Below are 26,096 nucleotides of genomic sequence, written 5' to 3'. Positions count from 1 at the left end.
ATTTTTTAAAAATGTAGTATAAACACTAACAATTGGGAAACACAGGCCTACCAGCAGTCCAATTGGAGAACAGCCTTTACTAAAGGTGTGGTGGACCTTGAAGATGCACAAACTCAGGGTGATAAGGAGAAGCAAGCTAAGAGGAAGGCACATTTGGCAAACCCTCGCCGTGATCAACTCCCACCCCGAAACCTATGTCCCCACTGTGGAAGGACGTGTGGATCAGAATTGGCCTCCAGTCAGTCACAGACTCACTGTTAAGACTGTTTCCATGGAAGACAATCTTACTCGGCTAGGAGCGATTGCCAAAGAAGTAGAATTATGTTCCTGGAAGGCCAGCCTGGGTGGCAGAACAAAAAGTGATGCTGATGCTGCGAGGATAAGAAAAGCAGACTGAACAGTTCTTCAGGTGTGTCAGATAAGCGTGCCTGGTTCCCCCGGAGGGGAAAGCGAGGGTGGCGGCCAACTTTCGTAACCAGAGACCTTGAGGCCAGGAGGAGGCCGTGGCGCGGCTTCGAGAGCCGCCCCTCAACTTATGGCTCACCCGCTGCAGCCCGCTTCCAGAAGCCGCAGAGCTCGCTGAACCCGCGCAGTTCATCCATCTGCTTCCCGCAGCCTGTTTGCCTAAAGGGGTGGCGCGGGCAGCGCGCCGGCCACGGCCTTGAAACTAACCCAAAAGGCCAGCGAGGAAAGACGGAGCGAGCACTGCTCTCGCCCTCTCTCTCCTGCCCCCCCCCCCTGATAAGTTGAACTTTCCCCTCAGAAGGGAGCGCCGGGCTCAGATCCTCGCGCCTCTCCTCAGGAGGGGGGAAAAAGGCGGCCGGCGTCGTTGTCAGCAGCAGCTGCGCAAACAAGGCGCGCGCAGCCAAGCCATGGCGGCTTCTTCGCCCGCCCCCCCTCAGCGGGCGCTCACCGCCTCGCAGCAGCTCCGCGGCCTCTTCTACGCCCTCACGCCCAACGAGAGCTCCTTCTGCGCCCTCGAGGAGGTGCCCGATTACACAGACAAGGTGAGCCAAGCGCAGCTCGGAGGAGGAGGCGGCGGCGGCGGCCTTGGCCTTGGCCTCGCTTGGCTTTTTTACCTGAGGGGGATTGACTGCTGCCCATCTGCTCCCTCCCGTCCACCAAGAATGCACGAACCCCGAGGAAGCAACCTGTGCTTCCGTCGTGGAAAGGGCTCTTGGGCTGCCATAGAGAAGCCCAGGGTTGACTTTTACCTCAGGGTGAGGAGAAAACAAGGCTCCTTTGGGGGGAAGTGTTGGCGGAGCTGTTCTGTTTCTTGTGGGGCAGCCCTGGGTGTTGTAAACAAAAATTGCCCTTTTCCCTTATGGGGTATCCAAGAGCCCATATAGAGTCCTTACATAGGTTCCCTATTGGTGGGAGAAGATAACAGAGAATATTGAGAAGCAAAGCAGCTAGTAAGCCTGTTCTTTCTTGAACTGTTGCAACAGGGTGTTCCCCTCACTTGCAGGAGAGGAAGAGGAACCCAGAACAATGGCACACAAGGCCTTATAAAGACTTTTGAAATTGCCACTCTGTAGATCAAGACCACCCCCAGAAACATCATACATACCTCACAGAAGGGGTGTAATCTAAGACCAACCCTCAGATACATCATACCTACATCACAGAAAAGGCAGTCTAAACAGAAATTTGAATGTTGTTTTTCTCGGGTCTGGCAGGTTACTTGATTGGATTGCCTGGGGAGCCTGGCCAGTCTTTCCTAATGTTAAATATTTCCTGGGCCAGGTCACAGGCTCACACCCTATTCATATCTTAAATGTGCCCTTGAGACAGGATTTGTGAGGAAAGAGACAATGGGGAGGTTTCCCACTTGGACCTTGCAGAGAAAACATTTGCTCAGTTTAGGAATCAAAATGGTTCCAGGTCGGTCTTCCTGTGCTGATCTATGTACGTGCTTGGTTGGTACGCTTATGAACATTACCATATATCTAAGACCTCAAAATTCCTATCACATGGGGCCCTAGGAGCCAGGGGGCCAGGGTGTCTTCGCCCCCAATAAAAAATTGGAGCCCCCCCACTCTAATTAATGGACATTGCCAGCACCATTTTCCTAGAAAAAGAAGGGCCAGATTTCTCCCTTGTTCCCTTAGAATGACAATGGTGTCCACCAGAATAAATGGCGCCCACTGGAAAAAAGCCCTTGGCATTGCTGTTCGTATGGTGTCTTATATATTTTTCGGGGTGGGGATTACCTGCCTCCCCCCAGTATTTTATTCAAGTTGGCAACCCTGCCTATGGTACACACTTTGTATGTAAAAAGGCCCCAGGTTCAGTCCTCAGCATCTGCAGGTAGGGACTGGGAGAGACTCCCATGTCTGAAACATTGGACCAGGGCAGCATGGGGGTAGCCAGGATTTTTGTTGGGGAAGACAGTCGGGTCACCCTCTAAAGTTGATGACGTTTTGTGGGGAAATTACAGGTAAAAAAATACCCCCCTCCCAGTATGGGGAGGCATGCGTTGGTTGGTTGCTTGGTTGGTTGGGGCAAAACCTCAGTTGATTGAATACTTTCAATGCTTTTCAATAGCTTCGCCCATGCTAGGCAGCCCACTGTTCTGACTGGGCCTAAGGCAGCTTCCTGTGTTCCTGGCCCTGACTGTGGCCTGAAATGAATTGGAGCTTAACGTTGCAGGGAGCTGGTTGGCACCAGGTTTCAATAAGAATGATACAGGAAATTCTGAGGAAGCCCAAATAAAAAGGGGAAACAAATATGGACTGGCATTTTAATACCAAGTGTTGGGTGAATGATTGGGGGAAAGTATCTATTACTGTTTACCTGGCCTTTACCCCAAGGTCCCAGGAGGCGCTACAATTAAAACACAACATTAAAAATACTTTAAAACAACTTACAAGCACAGAAATAAGGTAGGTCCTAAAATATTTATATCTCAAGTGTCAAAAGCCTGAGTAAAGTGGAGCACCCAGGCTCCCACAATAAGCACACATACCTGGGCAAGTCTCATTGAATTCAATTATTTGTATTCAGTTAATCTTTACTTGGAGTAGACCCACTGAAATTAATGGGCCTAAGTCATGACCATTAATTTCAGTGGGTCTGCTCTAAATAAAAGTTAGTTCAATAGGACTAGCCCACCCATAGGATCAGACTATTAGCTTGCTCTCTCATCTCACTATATCATTTATCTATCCCAGTCCTAGTTCTGGAATGGCATTCTGCAATGGGGATTCAGTTTCTCTGTGATAGGAGGAGAACACAAAATCTTAAAGGGTAAAGGCTTGGGAAAGTTCCCTGTCTGAGATCTTGGAAAGCTGCTGCTACAGTGGGTGAGCTGGATTAATGGCCTATTTGTAAATTCAGACCTGCTTTTCCAGGGGTCTTGGTCACTAGAAAATGTGATATATATGAATTGTAGGATCTACACACACATTGTATTGAGTGTGTGGTGGCTGGGAGTAATAGCATCATGTGTGATCCTCCTCTCCTCACCCCCACATGTGAAAAGTGCTAGAATGAGATTTGGATCTAGGAACATAAATTCTACATCTGCTATGAACTTTTATGGAAAATTAGATCCCTGAGTCTACTCAGCCTCATCAATATAGCTTGCAGTGTGGAATAACTGCGGCACCTATGAACTACCAGCTCTAAATACAGTTGCTTCAGAAACAATACACTGATAAAGTCTTTTGCTGCAGAGGATTTTTTAACAGTGTAAAACAGAAGCAAGGGCAGACTTACTCAATGTAACAATGGAGAAATTTCCCAGAAGGCAATTATCAGTTTATTTTCCCTTTCACCGTGCTAAATGGCATTTTTCATACAAGTTTTTATATATATATATATTCTAATTTCATGGATCAGTCAGAAGAACACAATACCTATATTTTCTTGAAAGCTCATATGTTTTTAAAATACAATTTTCTTCATAAATGTCATGTTCAAGTTAGGATTGGTTTCACACCTTCAGACACTTCACTTGATCTCCTGTCTCTTGATGACTCAGCTATATGTGTGAATTGTCTGTACTGAAAATAAATACGGTACATTGTTACTGAGTTTTTTATGTAATACAAAATTAAAAAATCAACCAAAAGCAATATTCTTTCAAAACTGCAATATGCAGATGAGATGATAGCGAAAATAATGTGTTTTCAAGTATAAATCTTTACTAGAAAATAAGCACTCTGTCGTCTTTTATTGTTGACTATCTTGTTTTTGTGTTTCTTTTTCATTTTAGGCAACTCCATGGTTCCTTACCCTGATTTTTCTAGAGTTTATTGTTAAGTGGGCTCAGAAGGGATCATCAGCTCGGGTCAATGACAGCATAGCATCTCTCTCTGCAGGGATCCTGTCTCGACTTCCAGAGTGAGTCCTCTCAGTTGCATGGTTTGGCTGATTCATGTTTAGGGGAAAATAATCCCCTATGGCAAATACTAGCTTTCACTAACACAGAAAAGCTAGTAGGTTGGGTTGGTTGTGAAAGTGCAGTGTGAAATTGAAGGCATTTAGCTTCTCCTCCTGCTGCCACTGCACTGCAGGGAAACAATCGGTGTTACCTCCAAAGCTAGGCTTGTGGTTTATTCTCCACTCATTGTAAGCTAAGAACAGACCTTGGCTACTGCTCATACAGCAACAATGAGCCTGGGTTTGAATGTAATGTTAAGCCAGACCATGGTTTGCTTCTTGGCAGTGCAGCAGCACCAGGAGTGTGGAAGGAGCGAAGCACCTACTGCTTAAGCAGTGAGCACATTAAACCAAAGTTTATTTTATTATGGGTTAATGTAACATACAAACTAGGCCATTGAGGCATGCAGCTGTTAATACAATATGTAGTTTTGCAGGAACTGGTTTTCCACATCTGCATCTGAAAGTATTTGTAAACGACTAAATAGACTAGACTAAATCAGGGGTTGATAACCTTTTTGGAACATTTGGAACATTTTGAATTTTGAGAAAGTGCTGTGAGTGCCAGTCACAACATGGCTATCATGGAGGACATAGTATAACACAAAATGGCTGCCATGGGGGATCCATCATTGTTGCTGGAAGCTCCTGTGGTTGCAAAGGTGAGGACTGCTTTTTATCAACTTTGGCTACAATGAACCATGCATTGGTATCCTCGAGACTATATTACTGTAATAGTCTATGTGGGGCTTCCCTTAATATTTGAAGCTGCTGGGTTGCTGAGTGATGTGTCTGGCCATGGCCATGTAACACCATTGTTAACAGAACTACACCAGTGTCCAGATTTGCAACTGACCCTAGTTTAAGGTTTAGATATTAACTTAAAAGACCCTAAATAACTAGGGCCTGGGTTATCTGAGCAAACACCTTCTCCAATACATATCTGTCCAGTCACTAAGTTCATCCACAGAGGCCTCCTGTTGGGGCACAGCCTGCAGACATCCATCTGGCATTAATGATGAAGAGGGATTTCTCTGTGATGGTATTGACTTCTGGAATGGTCTCGCTCTAGAAATAAAGCATGCACCAGCAGTAATGCAGTTCTGGCATGTGCTGAAAGCTTTCTTTCTTTCTTTCTTTCTTTCTTTCTTTCTTTCTTTCTTTCTTTCTTTCTTTCTTTCTTTAAATTTTTTTATTCAAAGTTATAACAAAACATATTTTCCAAAAACATATCCTTATTTCCCCCCCCCATTTTCCCTCCCCCCTCCGCCCACAAACCCCCACCCCACCCCACCCCACCCCCAGACTTCCCTCAGTTCCAGTCTTTGGTTTCTCCAATAATGCTATTTTCTGCATGTTACAGAGTTGTATAGATCCTCCAACTGTTTAGCTAATTATGATCAGTAAAAATAAAATAAAAATGTGGATGTTTATTCAAAACCTGCCAAGGAGTACAGTTCGCTTTGTTGCGTCTTCAAATACTTTGTTTTAGGTTCCCATTCATCCTTAAAGTCACAGTTATCCTTGTCCCATAGCTTATGTGTCAGTTTTGCCAGTTCTGCATAGTCCATCAGTGCTGAAAGCTTTCTGAAGGAATCCATTCCATTGTCAAACAGATCTTATTGTCAGAAAGTCCTGATGGTTAGTTAGAATCTCCTTTCTTGTAACTTGAATCCATTGGTTTGGTTCCTAGCCTCCAGAGCAGAAGGAAACAACCTTGTTGCCCCTTCCATGTGTGACAACTCTTTAAACATTTGAAGATGACTATCATTTCTCTACTCAGCCTCCTCTTTTCCAGGTTAATAATAATAATAATAATAATAATAATAATTTATTATTTATACCCTGCCTGTCTGGCTGGGCTTCCCCAGCCACTCTGGGTGGCTTTCAACAAAATATTAAAATACAGCAATGTTAACACACCCAGCTCCCTCAACCATTCCTCCTAAGGCTTGATCATCTTGGTTGCTTTCCTCTGCGCACGTTCCACATGCTGCTTCGGTAAAATTAGGTACTACTACTTTAGTTCATAGTCGACTTTACATCTGAACCAACAAATTGATTTGTGCTTGGTAAGCACAAGTCATAGTTTGGTGCATGGAACCTATGGCCCTGCAGTTGTTCTTGGACTCCAGCTTCCTTCAGCCCCAGCCAGCATGGCCAATGGTTAGGGAATCATGGTAGTTGTAGCCCAGCAACATCTGGAGGACGAGAAGTTCCCCATCCCTTTATTAAACAGTTGACCAAACATTATCCATTGTTCTAGATGAGTTATGAATAGCAGAGGGGAAAAGCTAACAGGATTAAAAATTAAAAATTAAAAACATTCCTTTGTCATTTTTTATCCTAAAAAGCAAGCAAACAAAAAAATAGTAAGTTCCTTCCATTAGAGCTTCAGGCAGCCTTTCCCCCCCAACAAATACAAAGTAAGGAAGTTTGACAGAAACTGTTAAAATAATATTTCAGCAGAGCTCACTGTATCTGGGGAAATAGTAGTGTAAATCATTAACAGCTGAGGGTTAGATTAACGCACTATTGATGATATCCTCTCCTAGGGACTAATTTTCATCTTCTCGGCTAACAGGAGAAAGTTTCCCACTTCCTTGGAAAGCATGTGATTAGTATTAAAATGGTGACTTGCAATACATCAAACCTGTAGTTGGAACAGATCTTCAGACATATAATAAGAATACCTTTTTAGTTGCTGTGAAGAAATTTGAAGCCAGGGATTTAAAATTTAAGTATGTAATGCAACTTTTAAATTCTCTTAAAAGGAGGAAGAATATTGCGGCTGCAATCCTAAAAACTTTTAGTAAGTAAGGTCTATTGGACACAGTGAGACTTGCTTCCAAGTAAGAATTGATCAAAAACAAGGATAGTAAATTGCTTAAGGATAATTTAAGAGACATTTAAAATTCATGTAAATGTAAAGCTTTAAACTTTTTAAAAATCACTTTAGAAATGGAAACGGGATTGAGACATTAAAGCTCATTTCTTGGGAATAAGTCTCGCTGAACTCAAGGGAGCTGTTCCCTTCTATAAGTAGATGGTTCTGAAAACCTTGACAGTAAAAAATAAATTACAAATAAAACTTGCCTAAAATCTTGAAAAGTTTTCAGTGAACCAAGCAAAACAATACTCATTTCTCCGGAAATAACTACCGGTATATATATCCTAGATATGAATATCACCTACAGTTCATGCATTGTTTCTTATATTGGTTCGTTTTCCCCCATGAAATTAAGAACTACAAGTAAATGTTCACAATAACATTTTGGTAAATGTGAAGTCTTTATGTATATATTTTCTTATATTCAGATCCTAAACTCATCTTATTTATTTGAAAGGAATGAGCTTCCATGGAAAAATATAGGATTGCAGTCTGCAATGAAGTATCAGAAAATACCTTTCAGTTGGTTTGCCAATATGCTTTTGTATTTAGGCTGTACACTTAATATTGTTTCTTTTTAGCCATGCCTGCAATGAAGATTTCCATTCCTAAAACCAGAACAAGATAGAGTTAAACCTGTCAACTTAATATAACTCTCCACACTGTATTGACTACAAAAAGAGGGGAAATTCCTATTGGAATTTTTATTATGTGTGGTTCTACATCTTCCTTTGTTGATAACCTTTAAAATTATGCAGCTGTTTCATATTCATTTTTTAAATAGTTGAAAGTCATTTAACCTATAAGGGCTGCAATTCTTTATACACTTACCATTGAAAGCAATGATACATATTTTTGTGTTGGTTGGAGCTTTTCTTTATTTTTAACGGAAACAGCACAGATTTAAAATAACAATAAGCAAGCGTTTACTAGGCTCTGCTAATAATATTCAAAACTCTGCCATTTTTATGAATTGCTCTTAGCCTAAGGTTGCTTCATAGCCAGTTTTGCATATTGAGGGTAGAAGTGGATCATATTTGCCTTCCTGAGCGAAGTCAGGGAATAGAACTCCCACTCCTTCCTTCCCCTTTCCGCCACCTTGCGGAAAGTTTGGCTTTGTATTGGAGTGTGAAAAGGGAGAAAAAGCCTTGACTCTAGCATGTCAAGCATATTTCAACTCGATTTGTGTCAACTCTAATAAGTTGGTTGACAGAGTAATAAATTGGTTGTCAGCTCGAGAGCTGGCAACTGTCCAAAAAATAAAAAGGGGATTTCAGATTGCAGGCAAGCTCTTTTCATTTTTCAACCTGAGGTTTCCAAAGGCTGCTGCTTTTCCCTCCTTTTTCATAGAGAAAACATTAGGAAATCTTGTTGTTTTACTTTTTCTAGTCGTTTTCCCATTGAGAAATGTAAATTTCAATTTTAAAGTAAGTCTGTAGACTTAGTTACGGTGTGTGCGGGTGACTTCTCAGCAATTTCTGTGAAATAAGAGTGGTGTGGCCAGCTTGTATCTTTGTAAACCACATTGAGGTTGTTTTTTTTTTACAATCAAGTGCTGTATACATTTTATTAAATAAATATTTCCCTTGCGCTGAGGAAGGCTCCCTGTTGTTATTAGACAAGAACAGTGTGTTTGTGTGTGTGTGTGTGTGTGTGTGTGTGTGTGTGTGTGTGTGAGAGAGAGAGAGAGAGAGAGAGAGAGAGAGAGAGAGAGATTTCGCTTCATAATCAGAACCAGCAGAACATACATAGCTGCTCATGGTAAGCATAAGGTGGTAAAGGCTGGCTGTCTTTCTAATTTTGTCAAAACAAAACAAATTCCTTCCAGTAGCACCTTAAAGACCAACTAAGTCAGTTCTTGGTATGAGCTTTCGTGTGCATGCACACTTCTTCAGATACGAGTATCTGAAGAAGTGTGCATGCACACGAAAGCTCATACCAAGAACTGACTTAGTTGGTCTTTAAGGTGCTACTGGAAGGAATTTGTTTTGTTTTGACTATGGCAGACCAACACGGCTACCTATCTGTTTCTAATTTTGTGTTATTCCATGCTCCCCATGGCAGCCATTTTGTGCCCCACAGCAGACACAAGATTCACAATGTGCACACTTAATCCAAAAAGGTTGGCGACCCTTGTTATAAGCAGATTTCCTATCTCATATTTTATTTGCATCATATCTTCTGGATTTTAGTCTTTGAAGATCCAATATTTCCTAGCAGCTCCCTTTCCTTTATTCCACAAAAATAGACAGCAATTTATGGATTTTTCACACATTATTTATCTAACCTTTTGCAGAATTGCATATGAGGCAACATTACACCAAAATAGGTAGAAATTAAAGCCAAGTTGGAATGTTAGTGAATTTTCCTACTATTTTGCAATGAAAATTTGTCAGAGCTTCTGATTATAATCATCTTTCTTGGAGCAAGTGCCATTTACGTAAAAGAGTTTAGTTTCAGGTAAGTAATCAGCTTAATTAACCTCCATTTTTTTTCTTGAAACCCTCATTGAAGGGGGGAGTGGAAGGTTTTTTGTTTTTGGGGGGAAAAAGAGTAAGCATTAAATAACTGCTAGGTTGATGACTTTCATAAAATATTATACAAAAAGACATAAGTAACTGCTGATGCTTTTTGTGATACAATCAATTATTCTTACAATTCTAGCTATTATGTTTCATTTTTTTGTAATCCAACGATGAATGAAAAATATGCAGAATTTACTTGCGTGACTTTTAAAACCAAAACAAAATCATTTCTTTGCAGTTAGTCTGAATTTTACACTCTGGCTACAACCCATGGAAAAAAGGACTCAAGGGCAAAATGAAAGTTCATAAAAATGGAGGAAACATATCTGTTCATATTTCTGGATATGCTGCAAAAGCATTACATTTCTTTTATTAACAAGGCCAAAGTGAGAAAACAGTATCCAGTGGCCACAATCCAACACAGAGTCAGGCACTCTTAAGCCCTTTTGATTCAGTAGGGCTTAAGTCCATGTAACTATTCACTGGATAGTGGCCAATAAATGATAACATTGTGTTGCTGGATCCCCCCTTTTTTTTTCATTTCCTGGGCAGTGAAATGATGTTGAGAATACTTTTTTTTTTGTTCCCTTTAGACTAGCATTGGTTCTCTTCTTGCCAGTTGTCTGTATGATTAAGAATTTAAGCTAAGACTTGCAAATGCCACATGCTATAAATTGTAAAAATATGGTTGGTCATATAAAATCATCTTTAACAATATCTGAAGAACAGGACTCTTATGAAAATTAAACATCTTCCAGGTGTTTTGCCTTAGAAAATGGCAGGTTCACCTACCATTGAAAGTTGCATGGAAATTCTCGGTCCATCAACTGCCAAAGTGAAGTTAAACAGATATCTTGAGTGGAAAATCAGGACAGCTGTTGGAGGGCTATGAGTGAGGCACAGGTGGACTATGACAGCCAGAGGTGAAAGAGGGTCCTCTCATACTCTTTCTGAATTCTTTTTGGCTTTTGGAATTGTAACCAGGAAACATTGCCAAAGCATTTCCCAAATAATAGTTTAGTGTTAACACACTTTGATCATAGTGATTCTTTGTAGCTAGAGGAATCAGGTGCGCAGAGCCTTACAGGTAATTTTGGGTCAGTTTAAGACTCCAGCACCACAGTAGCAGCAATCTAATATGCTAACTGCACTTATTTGTCTTGTTTGTCATTTTTTGACTCTTTAATGTTGCCTCTGCTCATTGGGCCACTGCTTCTGTAGATTCAGTTTCATAGGGCCCTGTTGATTTGATTTTGAATATTTTATCTTCACTTTTTTTGCATTCCTTATGAATTTGTGTTTATTGCTTCAGCAAGTTTATTGCTTCTTTCACTGTTTTTCTACAACATTTATTTATTTACTGAATTTATATCCTGCGTTTCCTCCTGAAGGAGCCCTGGGTGGAAAACAGATCCACAAGTTAAAAACAAAAACATTCTTATTCAGTTAAAACATTCTAAAAACAATTACAGTTTAAAAAGTACTCCATCAAATGATCTCAGGGAGGAGCAGTATTCTTCAGCCACCAAATACTGGAATGTTTTCAAATTCCTCCTGAGCATTAGTAATGATGGAGACCTACAACTCAATAGGGAGGGCATTCCACAAATGGGGAACTATCACCGAAAAAGTGATGCAACTGAGTAGTGCAGGTGGCAGCACTGCCAAAAAGGCCTCACTTGTTGATTGTGGGGTTTGAAATGATTGAGAGGAATCTTTTAGGTACTTGGGTCCCAAGCCATTTAGAGCTTTAGATGTCTCATTTGTCACTGCCTCCACATACTTGTCCAACACAGCCTTTTCTCAAAACAAAATAAAAAAATTTCTTCCAGTAGCACCTTAAAGACCAACTGAGTTAGTTCTAGGTATGAGCTTTCGTGTGCATGCACACTTCTTCAGATACAGGTATCTGAAGAAGTGTGCATGCACACGAAAGCTCATACCTAGAACTAACTCAGTTGGTCTTTAAGGTGCTACTGGAAGAAATTTTTTTATTTTGTTTTGACCATGGCAGACCAACACGGCTACCTATCTGTAACAGCCTTTTCTGATTCTGAAGGAATGGAAAGAGAGAGCTGCGTATCATAGGTATACTGATAACACCATTCTCCAAGTCCCCATATGACTGCATCCAATAGTTTCATATGATGTTAAATAGCACACGAGACTGAATGGATCCTTGATGGATTCTGAAAGGCATGGAGTCAAGCAACAATCTCCTATTACTTGGGAGTAAGCCATATTCATCTAGCTTTTGAGTAAATTTCTTCTGAATAAATGTGCATAGAATTGGGCTGCATGTTGAACTCAGAAATTTTCTTCTGAACTATGCCTTCCAAATTTCAGAGCTTTGTTTATAACCATTGAGCTGGCAATATACATCTATGTGTGGGACAACTACAGACTTATGGAACTGCCATGGGACTCACCGTGGACATGGTATTTGACATTCCTTGGAGTAGATTTTGGTTACTACTGGTTCCACCGTATGGCTCATGGTAAGACGTGTTTTGTTTTTTGATTTCTTGTATATTTTTTACTTGTTTTCTCAAGAGATGCTGATGAAAGCACGCTCAGTTGATGCTGCCAGGAATGTATTAATCTTCTCTTTGACAAGTTGCTCCACCATGAATGCCATTTTGGCCATGAGGACTGTCATCCTGTCATCCAGGACCAGACTACTTGTAGGCAGAGTAAGGTGACTGTGTCAGGCAATAGACAATGGGGGTGAAGTAGTGACAACAGTCTACCCTGCTATGCCCCCTTAGCATGTTTGCAGGCTGTTTTCACTCTCCTGAACAGTTAGTGATGCTGCTTGTATTCCTGTACTCCCTAGTCAAGTTCCAGTGCATCACAGACAGTACCCTTGGAACAGGAAAGCTGAGAAGCAGGCAGCCCAGCCTACAAATGCCAGATGCCAGAAGGCATATGTGTGCATTGTTCTGCTCCTATTATGCATGTGGGTCCTGCTGCTGTTGAATTTGGTTGAGGAATGGTGAATTGAAGTGAGATGTTTGAGGACAGAGCTTTGTGTCCCTCAGCTGCAGTAGAGGATGTTCTCCTTTCCATAGTGTTAGAAGTATGATTCACATACCAGTCCATTTCATATTTCCATTTCAGTTTATGGAATGGAAGGGGCATTAGGTGGTCCCCCCCCCCTCCTTTTTAGGCAGCAAAATGTTTTGGGCTAGACATGACTGGATGTAGGCAAGTAGAAACCTCAGAGTCAAGACACAGGCAGGCTGGAAGCTGCAAATTGTAAAGTTTGTCTATGTGAGTGAACCACTGTGACAATCAGGACTTCACTTGTATGGAAAATAACTATATTTTGTGAAACTCCCCTAAGTTGTTGCATTATCTTTAATTACTTGTTTAAAATGCACCAGTGAAAAGTTTCAAAAATGTACTGGCGTTTCCCTAAGAGTGAAGTCAGATGTAATCTTCTGAGAGCAGTGTGGCCTTTTTGTGAGTGTGTTCAATTTGAAGGTTTATTTTTTTTCTTGAGTTAGGAAGCTGGGGTACCCAGTATACTTCTGATTGCCTGGTACCCATGCTGTTGTCAAGAAATCTCTTCCCCTTACCGCCACCAGTCTTTGGAACAATTTTGAAGTTAAATATTTTACTCTCTTTAATTAGCAAGGCAAAGATGAATGAACACATATATACACATATGAAATTAATTTAAAAATGAAAAAGATTGTCAGCCTTCCTGAAGCATGAAAGGTAGGGGCTAAAACTGAATGGCCGTATAAACATTTAATTTGCTGTTATATATGTTTGTATTTTAAATACTAGCAGTCACCTTTAAAGTCCAAAATGGCCTGGGGTGAGGTGGAACATAAGAACTTGCATGTACTTTAAGATTTGCTCTCTGGCTCATCCATTCGCAAAGATCTGATTGGTAGTTATCAGAAATGGGGTCTTCTCCTTGGTGACATCACAATTATGAAATTCTCTTCTCATGAAAATCTAACAAATGCCCTTTCTTCCCCTTCTTATACAGGTGCTTTGAAACTTCTTCTTCTTTTTTTTTAAAAAAATGCTTTTTTACCTTGTTTTTTAATAACCCTGTGCATTTCTATTGTGTTGTTTGATTTCCAGCATTGATTAATTTGTTTCTTTAAATGTACGCTGTTCCAAAACATTGGTTTGAAAAGGAAGGTATAAATTATTTAATAATTTTAGGCCAACATGCCTAAAATTAGTAGGGGACCCCTTTTGGGATTAGCGTGAACTTTTGCATTTCCTTCAAATGATAGGAAATAGAGATTTCTGTTCAAAGGGGAAACATTCCTAAATCCTCAGATGTGTGGAAAACATTGCTGCAGACTTAAAAACTATAAGGACAGGTAGGAAATTATGATGGGCTGTTGAACTGAGTGGAAGGGTGGGGTGGCTCCTGCCGCTGATGAGAACACTTGTGATGGAAAAAGGAATGGGGTCAGAATCGGGCTAGAACAATGCTGGGAGGGTTTTTGAATTAAGCTGCAGAGGAAGGAGGCAATCGGACATACAGCAATCCTATGGGGAGGAACTCCAGACTTCATTTAGAGAGAGGGGTGGGTGGGAGATGAGGAAGTGCATGGGAGATGAGACAATGCTAAGGGGAGGGAATATTCATCATAAGGGGTAGCCAAATTCTTTGTGTGGGTGTGAGAGAGATGGGGAATATTTTTCATCAACAACAACATTAACTGTATTGGCAGCACTAAGATGTCCATGATTTCCATTATGAAAAGCTATTATAATACATCTCATCCTGAGCACCTAATCCCATCCACCAAATTTGCATTGACAGAGAGGAAAAGAAAATCTGTTCACTTCTGTTTTGGGGGGAGAACAATTGCCCTTTAAGAGAACACTGTTGAACTCCTATTTTTAAATTATAATTAGACCATTTCATTGCAGGCAATACGATTTTTAAGGCTCAAACTACATGTGACACTCAGTTGCATGATTCTTTCCCCAGATGATTTGTTTCTTTAATGCAAAGCAGCCTTGGAGGAGGCTGTGATCAAGAGCGGGGAGAACAGTAGGGGGGTTGTTTTAACTCCTATCCTTCCTGCCATTAGTCTGCTGAAAATCCTCCCCCCAGCTGCTTTCCCACCTGTGGGGAGAAAAGAGATTAGGTCCTGTCAGGGAAAGAAGCACACAACTGTGTAGTGACAGGATGCATGCATAGTTCATTCTGAAACAGCCTGCTCACTACTACACTGGATGGGTGCCAATTCAGCAAGGTACAAGAATCTCGTGCCATAATAGACACACAGAATAGAGAATTGTCAAGGGAACATCTTTACACTATGGCTGAGGAAACTATCCAGTTCTGTTCTTTAGAAGTGCTGTTTTGGGCAGTTGTATAGGTAGAGGACCACTGTCTTGCTAGTGATTAAACTAGCAAGCGAAGTGGAAAAAAACAGCAGTGAAAAGGAGGTTACTAGTCAGTTTGGGGCATCCAGCACCATGTGGGATTGGCAAGATACAGTAATAGCTACTTGTGTTTTGCAAACTTTCAAAGGACTCAGGAGAGCAATGCCTCCCTGCCTCTTTAATGACAAGCCATCCCATGTGAGGCTGTTGAAGAGCAGCAATGTAAACTAAAATTAATGTTACACTAAACATATTAGTAACTTTTTTAAAAAAATTGCTTTCAGCTTAAAAAACAACCGGAAAAGAGACTTCAAAAATGTATTAGAAAGTGCCTTTGAACATGTGAGCCACTGGGAAAAAGCTTAATAGATGGCTTTTCAAATTTTAGCAGACCCAACTACAGTGGTACCTCGGGATGTGAACAGGATCTGTTCCGGAGCCCCGTTCACATCCTAAAGCGAACGCAACCTGCGTCTGTGCATCTGCGCATGAGCAGGCCGTGTTTCGCCACTTCAGCGCATGCGCGTGACGTCATTTTGACCGTCTGCGCATGCATGAGTGGCGAAACCCAGAAGTAATGCACTCCATTACTTCGGGTCACCATGGAGCTCAACCCAAAAATACTTAACTTGAAGCACATTTATCCCAAGGTATGACTGTATTTTAACATTACTAATTCTGAGGCTTTTAAAAAAGGTGGGAAAGCTTTCTGTAGAAGGTGACAGTATAAGGTTTCTCATCTACTGTAGTTACCTTGTTTGTTTTACATATCTTTTGCTTGGTTAATTACAAATACAGTATGTGATGTCTTTCCCCGGTGGCTAAAGGTTTTTATTTTCATTTTAAAGGTGCCAAAATGCTTTTTAGTTCAAGAATGGCAGTGCTTTCCCCAGGATACTGGAGTGTTTTCTAGGTGACGCAAACACACAAATGGATAAAACAGATTTATTCCTCTGCACTCTTCACTTTTAAAAATAGTCAATGGAATGAATAGACCCATTCTGGTGTTTTCAGAATTGGTCTAAGGCCTATTGTCATGTTTCACCATATGAATTAGACAAACTAATCTTCCCGTAGTTGCCTGTGAGCAAATAAACTTTTGCAACATTACTGTGGAGAAATTCTAACCCATATGTGATGCTGTTAAAAGTCAACTTTTATTTGGCTATATCTGAATTTCCCAACCTGCAAGCCTCCTGATTTGTTAGGCTGTATTCGTAGGTCACATTTTCTTATTCTCTAACGTTCAGAAATTTAAACCATAGTTTGAAAGATTGGGAAAGCGTGTTCTCATTAAAAGAGAGCATGTGTTGCAGTGGGGGCCAGCCAAGACACCCCTCTGTTGCCAGGCAGTTTGGGATGGTATAGCTCTGGCAGAGACTGGTAGCCTGAGTTGCTGGGGTAATTTTGATGTTACCAATTTGGGGGTGGGAACAGAGGTTTTTTAAACAGTGCTCGCAGCGATCTGCTTTCTCTTTTGCTGCGTGCACCGTATCACCCTCCCACCCTCCCTTAATTTGGGTCTTGTGCATTGACCTTGCTATGCCTGTCATGGGGTCGCCTGCCGTTGGGGCAGGGGCCTGGTAGGAATTTTGTCCATTTGGCTGATTGGCTGGTGCCATTTATTTTTTGCCTACTGCATAGCAAATCGTCACAACTTGTAAGGTTGCGGTTAGGCATTGGTTATAATTGGTTGGAGGAGGGGTAAGGATTGGCTGGGCCTGCCCCTCCAATGCTGCTGCTGCAAGGGAATTCTATTAAAGGAATTCAGGGGCTTGCCATCCTTTTGTCCAAACCCCTGGAATCGGGTTTGGGCCGCGTAAGCCCCTGGGAGCATGCGGGGAGAAGCTGAGGGCCTGTGGCGCAGCTCCAGTTCTCCCCAACATTGTTTCCCCTCACTGACTTTCGCTGGAATCCGGAAGTCAGTTCTGTCCCCAGACGGGGGGACAGATAGTCCTAACCAATGCCTAAGCAACCACTCACATCCACGTATGTTAATAAAGTTGTGGCCAAAATTATGCCAAAAACCTTAAACAAAAATTCTGTGTGAAGTGTGTGTTGTTGGGATGGGGGTGTCTTGGGGACCTCAACACGCAACAAGCACTATACTTACGTGTTGACACCCCCTTCCCTCCTATTAAGCACTAAGCTTAATAGAATACTTTCTGGTTTGATCAAACCTCAATCCGTCATTATGTCTGGCAAGTTATGATAAGAGTGACTCTTCCAAACTAGGAATCTACATGAGGAGCTCCATGTTGGGCAAAAGATTCTTGAATTGCAGAGCGTTGGACTAGATGACCCCCGTGGTCCCTCCCAACTCTAAAAAGGTAAAGGACCCCTGACAGTTAACTCCGGTCGTGAATGACTCTGGGGTTGCAGTTCTCATCTCGCTTTACTGGCTGAGGGAGCCGGCGTACAGCTTCTGGGTCATGTGCCAGAAGTGGCTTAGTCATGCTGGCCACATGATCTGGAAAAACTGTCTGCGGACAACGGAACACCGAAACCAGAGCAACACACGGAAACACTGTTTACCTTCCCACCGGAGCAGTACCTATTTTGACGTGTTTTTGAACTGCTAGGTTGGCAGGAGCTGGGACCGAACAACAGGAGCTGACCCTGTTGCAGGGATTCAAACCGCTGACCTTCCGAATGGCAAGCCCAAGGCTCAGTGGTTTACACCACAGTGCCACCAATGTCTCCCACTCTTATAGTTCTATAATTCTGTGATTTTATAATCAAACAGTTTGGAGAGAATCACTCAAACTAAGAGGGCAGCATAGCTGCTGTTTCAAGTGGTGGCAAAGTCAGCCTCCCACTTGGTATTTTTTGGTTCTGCTTTGTTTTTAACTAAAAGAAATTATTGGCCATTTAATCTTCCCCCACCAGAACATTTGGAAAATTCACTTTGCTAAAGTTGCACTTTACAGGGGAATGGTGGACTCCAGAAGTGTGTGTTTGAGGGAAGAGATAATTTTAGCCTGACTTAAAATAATGTAACATTTATTTTAAAAAGTGGTATTAGTATCTGAATTGTCTGTGCTGAACTTTAAAACTTAGTTACATAATAAAATCAAATGTGTCGGTTGTATGGCCCTTGTAGTTTAAATGCGTCAAGTTAAACCACAATAAGAAGACTTCAGACTACTTATATTTATGCTTACTGGCATCCCAGGGAAAAAGGTAAAGTTCAGTTTATAAAACCTGGGCAAATAAGGATGTAACTTTTTCTTTTCTCCCTTGGGCTGAATCTCAGCTGAAATAACTGACAATTTCTGGACTTGCAGGAGGAAATGATGAGCTAAGATAAATATCCAGATGTTTGCTGGCCAGATGGATAATGTTACATTTTGGAAGACAATGGTATACCTGTGTCTCCTGACAGGAAGTTGTAAACACACACAACCTTTTTATCTCTGTAGTCTTGATGAAAGTTTGTCTCACTTTTTAAAAATATAAAAGTGTGCATTTTTTTATAACTAAACCTACAATGGTTCCAAATAAGAAATCCTTGCAGCATGGAGGCACAGTTTTGAAATGGTGGCTGCATCTGTCAAAGTTAATTTAACACTCTCTGTGCATTGATTTCAGTTCATGGGAGACTTGGCTTCCAGAAGTGCCTTTCCAGCATTAGGAAATAGGTGTGCCATCTTTTCCCATGCTTCCTAGGGTCTGTTCTCATGTTTCAGGTTATTTATGTCCAAAACTGGAAACCTTGACTTTTCACCTGTCCACGCCAATTCAGCCCCCCTTAATTGTTTGGTTACATTTCAATCAAATTATTGAAAGTAATATTAAAAAGTAATGGTTTGTATCCAAAGTCAGTCATACTCGTAATAGGCCCATTGAAATGATTGAGCATGACTTATTTAGGTCCATTAATTTCAGTAGGTCTACTCTAAGTAATAGTTGAATACCACCCTATGTAAATGAGACACGGGTGGCGCTGTGGTGTAAACCACTGAGCCTTGGGCTTGGCAATCGGAAGGTTGGCGGTTCAAATCCCCACAACAGGGTGAGCTCCCGTTGTTCAGTCCCAGCTCCTGCCAATCTAGCAGTTTGAAAGCACGTCAAAGTGCAAGTAGATAAATAGGTACCGCTCCGGCGGGAAGGTAAATGGCGTTCCCGTGCATTGCTCTGGTTTTGCCAAAAGCGGCTTAGTCGTGCTGGTCACATGACCCAGAAAAACTCTGTGGACAAACGTCGGCTCCCTTGGCCAGTAAAGCAAAATGAGCGCCGCAACTCCAGAGTCATTCGCGACTGGAGTTAACTGTCAGGGGTCCTTTACTTTTACCTTTTACCCTATGTAAATTATTCAGCAGTGTAAACTCATATGAAGATGATCATCCAAATGTCATAGACCAAATGGAGCAAACAGCACGCAGACCTAGTGGTGGGAGGAAAAAATCCTTAAATAAGAGACATGGGGGAATGATTAATGGACTTCAATGTCTGTACACTAATGCGCAAAGCATGGGAAATAAACAAGGTGAGCTTGAGCTCTTGGTACAGCAAACTAAATATGACATAATAGGCATCCCTGAAACCTGGTGGGATAAGTCCCACAATTGGAATGTAATAATGGAGGGATACAATCTATTTCAGAGAAACAGACCAGACAAGAAAGGAGGAGGAGTGGCGTTATATGTCAGGGATGTGTATACCTGTGAAGAGATCCAAGATTTAGAACCTCAAAGCCAAAGTGAGAGCATTTGGGTCAAAATTAAGGGAGAGAAGAATAACAGTGACCTCATTGTGGGAGTTTACTATAGATCCCCAAGCCAAACGGAGGACATAGATGATGCCTTCCTGGAACAGATGGCCAAGCATGCAAAAGGAAGGGAGATAGTAGTAATGGGGGACTTCAGTTACCCGGATATTTCTTGGATGTCAAACTCAGCCAAGAGCATAAGGTCAAACAGATTCCTCACTGGCCTTGCAGACAACTTCATTGTCCAGAAAATGGGAGAAGCAACAAGAGGAACAGCCATTTTAGATCTGGTCCTAACCAATGTTGATGACCTGGTTAGTGGGGTAGAAGTGGAAGGATCATTAGGCGCGAGTGATCATGCTCTTCTGAAGTTTACTATACAGCGGAAAGGAACAGCCAAGCATACTAGGACTCAATTTCTTGACTTTAAGAAAGCCGACTTCATAAAACTTAGGGAAGTGCTGGGTGAGATCCCATGGACAGTAATACTAAAAGGAAAGGGAGTTCATGATGGCTGGGAGTTTCTTAAGAGGGAGATAGTAAAAGCACAACTTCAGGCAATACCAATGAGACGGAAACATGGAAGGTGCCTAAAGAAGCCAGGGTGGCTATCTAAAGAACTTTTAACTGAGTTAAGATTAAAAAAGGAAGTGTACAAAAAATGGAAAAGGGGGGAAACCACCAAAGAGGAATTCAAACAAATAGCCAGCATGTGTAGACACAAAGTCAGAAAAGCTAAAGCACAGAATGAACTCAGGCTTGCTAGAGAGGTTAAAAGCAACAAAAAAGGCTTTTATGGGTATGTTTGTAGCAAAAGGAAGAACAAAGAAACAGTGGGGTCACTCAGAGGAGAAGATGGTGAAATGCAAACAGGGGACACAGAAAGGGCTGAACTCCTCAATGCCTTCTTTGCCTCAGTCTTCTCTGATAAAGAAAACAATGCCCGACCTGAAGAATTTGGAGCAAATGATTCAGCAGAGGAAACACAGCCCAGAATAACTAAGGAGATAGTACAAGAATACTTGGCTAGTTTAGATGTATTCAAGTCTCCAGGGCCAGATGAACTGCATCCAAGAGTATTAAAAGAACTGGCAGATGTGATCTCAGAACCACTGGCAGTCATCTTTGAGAATTCCTGGAGAACAGACGAAGTCCCGGCAGACTGGAGGAGGGCAAATGTTGTCCCTATTTTCAAAAAGGGGAAAAGAGAGGACCCAAATAATTACCGCCCAGTCAGTCTGACATCAATACCAGGGAAGATTCTGGAGCAGATCATTAAGCAAACAGTCTGTGAGCACCTAGAAAGGAATGCTGTGATCACCAAGTCATGTCAGACTAACCTGATCTCGTTTTTTGACAGAATTACAAGCCTGGTAGATGAAGGGAACGCAGTGGATGTAGCCTACCTTGATTTCAGCAAGGCATTTGACAAGGTGCCCCACGATATTCTTGTAAAGAAGCTGGTAAAATGCGGACTTGACTATGCTACCACTCAGTGGATTTGTAACTGGCTGACTGACCGAACCCAAAGGGTGCTCATCAATGGTTCCTCTTCATCCTGGAAAGGAGTGACTAGTGGGGTGCCACAGGGTTCTGTCTTGGGCCCTGTCTTATTCAACATATTTATCAATGACTTGGATGATGGACTCAAGGGCATCCTGACCAAATTTTCAGATGACACCAAACTGGGAGGGGTGGCTAACACCCCAGAGGACAGGATCACACTTCATTTCCCCCCCCCCCAAATAATATTTATTTATACAACAAGAAAAAAAACACACACAAAAAACACAAATACCAAATATTACACACAAATTACAAAAATAACTATAGACACATAATTTTCTTGGCAAACAATAAAACATCTATTGGTCTTAACACTAAAGACCCAACTTCCCATCTATTCCATATTCCATATTTCAAATTCATATTACTTATTGCCAATACACATTTTTTTCATAATTAAACTTATTCTCAATAAATCTAATTTCTTCTATCTACCTAGCAACTATTACTGAAGTTCCTCGAATGCTGCAACAGAATTTAAACTACTATATTTATTTTTCAGATATTCTTTGAAAACCTCCCATTTAGAAACAAATTCCTGTTTTGATTTATTCTTTATTTTTTCTGATAAACCATCTAATTCGGCATATTCTGTCAGCTTTTGGATCCAATCTTGTATAGAGGGGATTTCATTACTCTTCCATTTTGCTGCGATCAAAACTCTTGCTGCCGCCGTCGCAGATCAGACTTCAAAACGACCTTGACAGATTAGAGAACTGGGCCAAAACAAACAAGATGAATTTTAACAGGGAGAAATGTAAAGTATTGCACTTGGGCAAAAAAAATGAGAGGCACAAATAGAAGATGGGTGACACCTGGCTTGAGAGCAGTACATGTGAAAAGGATCTAGGAGTCTTGGTTGACCACAAACTTGACATGAGCCAACAGTGTGACGCGGCAGCTAAAAAAGCCAATGCAATTCTGGGCTGCATCAATAGGAGTATAGCATCTAGATCAAGGGAAGTAATAGTGCCACTGCATTCTGCTCTGGTCAGACCTCACCTGGAGTACTGTGTCCAGTTCTGGGCACCACAGTTCAAGAAGGACACTGACAAACTGGAACGTGTCCAGAGGAGGGCAAGCAAAATGGTCAAAGGCCTGGAAACGATGCCTTATGAGGAACGGTTAAGGGAGCTGGGCATGTTTAGCCTGGAGAAGAGGAGGTTAAGGGGTGATATGATAGCCATGTTCAAATATATAAAAGGATGTCACATAGAGGAGGGAGAAAGGTTGTTTTCTGCTGCTCCAGAGAAGCAGACACGGAGCAATGGATCCAAACTACAAAAAAGAAGATTCCACCTAAACATGAGGAAGAACTTCCTGACAGTAAGAGCTGTTCGACAGTGGAATTTGCTGCCAAGGAGTGTGGTGGAGTCTCCTTCTTTGGAGGTCTTTAAGCAGAGGCTTGACAACCATATGTCAGGAGTGCTCTGATGGTGTTTCCTGCTTGGCAGGGGGTTGGACTCGATGGCCCTTGTGGTCTCTTCCAACTCTATGATTCTATGATTCTAAGTATAGCTTCTCAACTCCTAGAGAGCCACATATGCTGGTTTTTCATGTAGACTGTATACATCCAGAAGGTGGAAAATAGCGTTGAGCTGAAATGGAGGGTACTATTTAAAATACAGAAACAAAACAACAGACTCTTTAAAAAAGCGTCCGCTTTTGGTTAATTTCATGGGGTGGCTATGAATAGGATGAAGGTGTTTGCCTTTGCAGATTAAGGACTCCTCAGTCTGTATTGATTTTGTGACATCAGGTATAGCCAGGTCTGGGGAGAGCCTTAGCTCAGTTGCAGAGTCACCTGCTCTGTCTGCGGAAGGTCCCAGGTTCAATCCCTTGTATCATCAGGTAGGGCTGGGAGAGACCCCTGTTTGAAATCATGGAGTGCCACTGCCAGTCAGAACTCAGCTAGATGGACCAGTAGTCCAATTCAGTACAAGGCATCTGCCTGTGTTGCTATGGTTAAGTGATTTAGTGATGTCATGCTGGGTATGGTAACCCTGATTGGCTGGAATTGCATAGTCAGCAAGGAGGAGGAGGAGGGGATTTTAAAAACTGGTGCCAAAACAGCAGCTGATTAAGGCTGTAAATGACGAGGAGCAAGGAATAGATGGAATGTTGCTATTTAAAACTGAATTATGTTTATAAACCACTTAAGAGTTTTTTTTTTACAATTTAGCAGTATCCAATTTCTGTTAAATAAATATAAATAAATAGAAAAAAAAACTTGGTACAGCACTGAAGAAGCTTAAAAATCCTACGGGTTGAATTTTCATGTCCCCCTCTAAATTGTTTTATGGATAGGTCTGTAGAAAGCTTTTTGTTGAAATAGGGAGTTTCCAGCTCTTTAAAATGTGGAGCTGATGGGATTGAAAGGATATATAATCCTAAACCAAATTAAAAGGTGTCTCAGTTTGCTATTCTGGGCCACGTAGAAAAGTGTTGTTCATCTATTGCTAGTGAATGAGCATTGTGTCTCCAAACTATGCTTTGAGCTAATTACATTTTAGGCAAAACGCTGATGCAAACATGATGTTGCACCATTGAAAGAAAAGAGAGGGAGAAATTCAAGAGGAGGGGAAGGAAAGGAGAAGGTGCAGATGAACCTAAACAGTGCTTCTGATTCCCTTATCAGAATTAGATTGGGCAACATTATGCTTGCACTAGTCCTGGGTCACTGATTCCTACTAGTTTCGCATCCTCCATTTTCTTCTTTTTATCCCATTCTTCTTTTTCTGTAATCCCAGGAGGATTGCAACATGTAGTCTAGGATATACTGACTCTTGAATTGTTATCTGCTAACCAATAAAACAAGCACTATTTTGTGTCTGGTTTCCCACCACCTGTATTCTTTGAAGAGAAGCTAAGTATCATAAAATAATCAGAATATGTATTACAGTTGTATATACAGTGCATCGGATTTTGAGATTCCTTGCAGATTCCCTGATGCTTCTGTTAAACATGTGCTTGGCAAAAGTTGGGGTGGGGGTGGGGCTACATTGAGTCTTCCCCCCCCCCCACAGCTACATTCTAGACAGTATCTGTAGATCAAAATATATTTTAAAAATAATAAATCATAAATAAAATTGGTACTTGGTCAAGAGAAGGTTATTATTCATATTACTTTTGTTTATCCCACATTTAGATAATATGGTATCTTGAGTGATACCATCTTACTTGATAATATATTTCACCCATCTAACAACATACATTTCCATATAAATATGGAATCACAGGATCATTTGTTTGCATGAATGTATGCACCATTCATATGCCCTTTCCTAAGACTAGCATGTACCAATGTAAAACATTTTTTTTCATTACAGCTGATAATTGTGTTTTTAAACTCCTCATGAATTAGTGGAGACAATGTTTTCCATTGAGTAAAGCATTTATATTAGTTCTGAGCTGTAATTATGGGCATTCACTTAACTTTCTTTGACTTCCTTAGGATTGCATAAAGTACAAAAGTTGATCTAGCAACTGATTACAGTATGAAACATAGATGGTGTAATTCACAGAATAATATCAACACACAATAATAAAGACCTCCCTTTATAGAGAGCCCCTCAAGATCTACATATGATTCTATGCTAAACAGCCATGTTATTAGAGCTTATTATTAAAAGAGATGCATATAAGGCATCTGACAGTATCAATTTTAAGGCTTTAGTGCACAATAGCACCAGGAATCTAAAATTAAAACTGTTATTAGAAGCAGTTGAAAGGATGCACTGAACTGAAGCTGTGCCTTGCAATCTTGGCTATTGTTATATTATTGCAGAGTCCCACAGGCAAGCCTAACATGAACAGTACAGAGACTTCACATCCTGGCTCTTTTGATTCTTTTGTCCTCCCTCCAACCTGCACGGCCAGGAACCTTCAGTTGAGAAAGATTTATGAAGCCCTCACTAACAGGGTCAACCCTGTTATATCATCAGAGGGATCCTTCTTAAAAATAATAACATCCATCCACAGCTCTGTCGGGTGGCCTTTCTTGGCATCAGCATTTTGTGTTTGTCTTAACAATCTGTGCACACAAAAGCTCACCCCCCACTCCCTTAACTCCAGTGAGAACGTCTATCAATTCTGTTAGGCACAGTAGCTCAGGTTCTTGTTATCTGTCAGCCCTGTGTCATCTGAGGTAACTGATACATTGGAGAGGTGCTGTAAACTTCAAAGGGGTAGAATTGTGCATCCTGAGGAGACATGCTTAGATTTAGAGGTTTCCACATCAGAAGATATAAACAGAAGGAACCGACTGCTTAAGAAAAGAATTTATCTCTCACACTTACAAACCACTCCTGCAAATAAGCATGTTAGTTAGCGTACATTGCAGATATTCCAAATTGCCAACCAAGGTTAAATATTCACAGATGTACTACAAGACAGAAGTATTTTTTAGGCAGATAATATGTAAATGATGGATCATCTCTCACACAGTGACCTTCCTTGCAGTTCAAGCTTAATCGTTTGGCTGAACTAATCAAAATGTATTGTTGTTCATAAGAATGACAAAATAAATGAGGATATTATGTTTTTGTATTGCTTCCTCATAGACAATGGCCTTTTATTTACTGTGATTTCATAAACTGCTTCTTTGCAGTCAGCCTTTCAAACTAATTTTGTCTCCAGTGTTGGGAGT

At 41.2% G+C, this 26,096-nt stretch overlaps 1 protein-coding gene across 1 annotated transcript in view; it reads left to right on the top strand.

Moving 5' to 3' along the window:
* Positions 1-791: 791 nt before the first annotated feature.
* Positions 792-26,096, top strand: part of AGMO (alkylglycerol monooxygenase) — a 49,240-nt gene continuing 23,935 nt past the window's right edge. The window contains exons 1-3 of the mRNA XM_081881815.1: positions 792-1,007; positions 4,220-4,347; positions 12,148-12,299. Coding sequence (XP_081737941.1) covers positions 873-1,007; positions 4,220-4,347; positions 12,148-12,299 — 415 coding nt within the window. The 5' untranslated portion in view covers positions 792-872. The remainder of the gene's footprint in view (positions 1,008-4,219; positions 4,348-12,147; positions 12,300-26,096) is intronic.

Source organism: Podarcis erhardii (genome assembly GCF_964252035.2).
Source record: "Podarcis erhardii genome assembly, chromosome: 12".
Taxonomy (NCBI): domain Eukaryota; kingdom Metazoa; phylum Chordata; class Lepidosauria; order Squamata; family Lacertidae; genus Podarcis; species Podarcis erhardii.
This window is presented reverse-complemented; position numbering and strand designations above follow the sequence as displayed.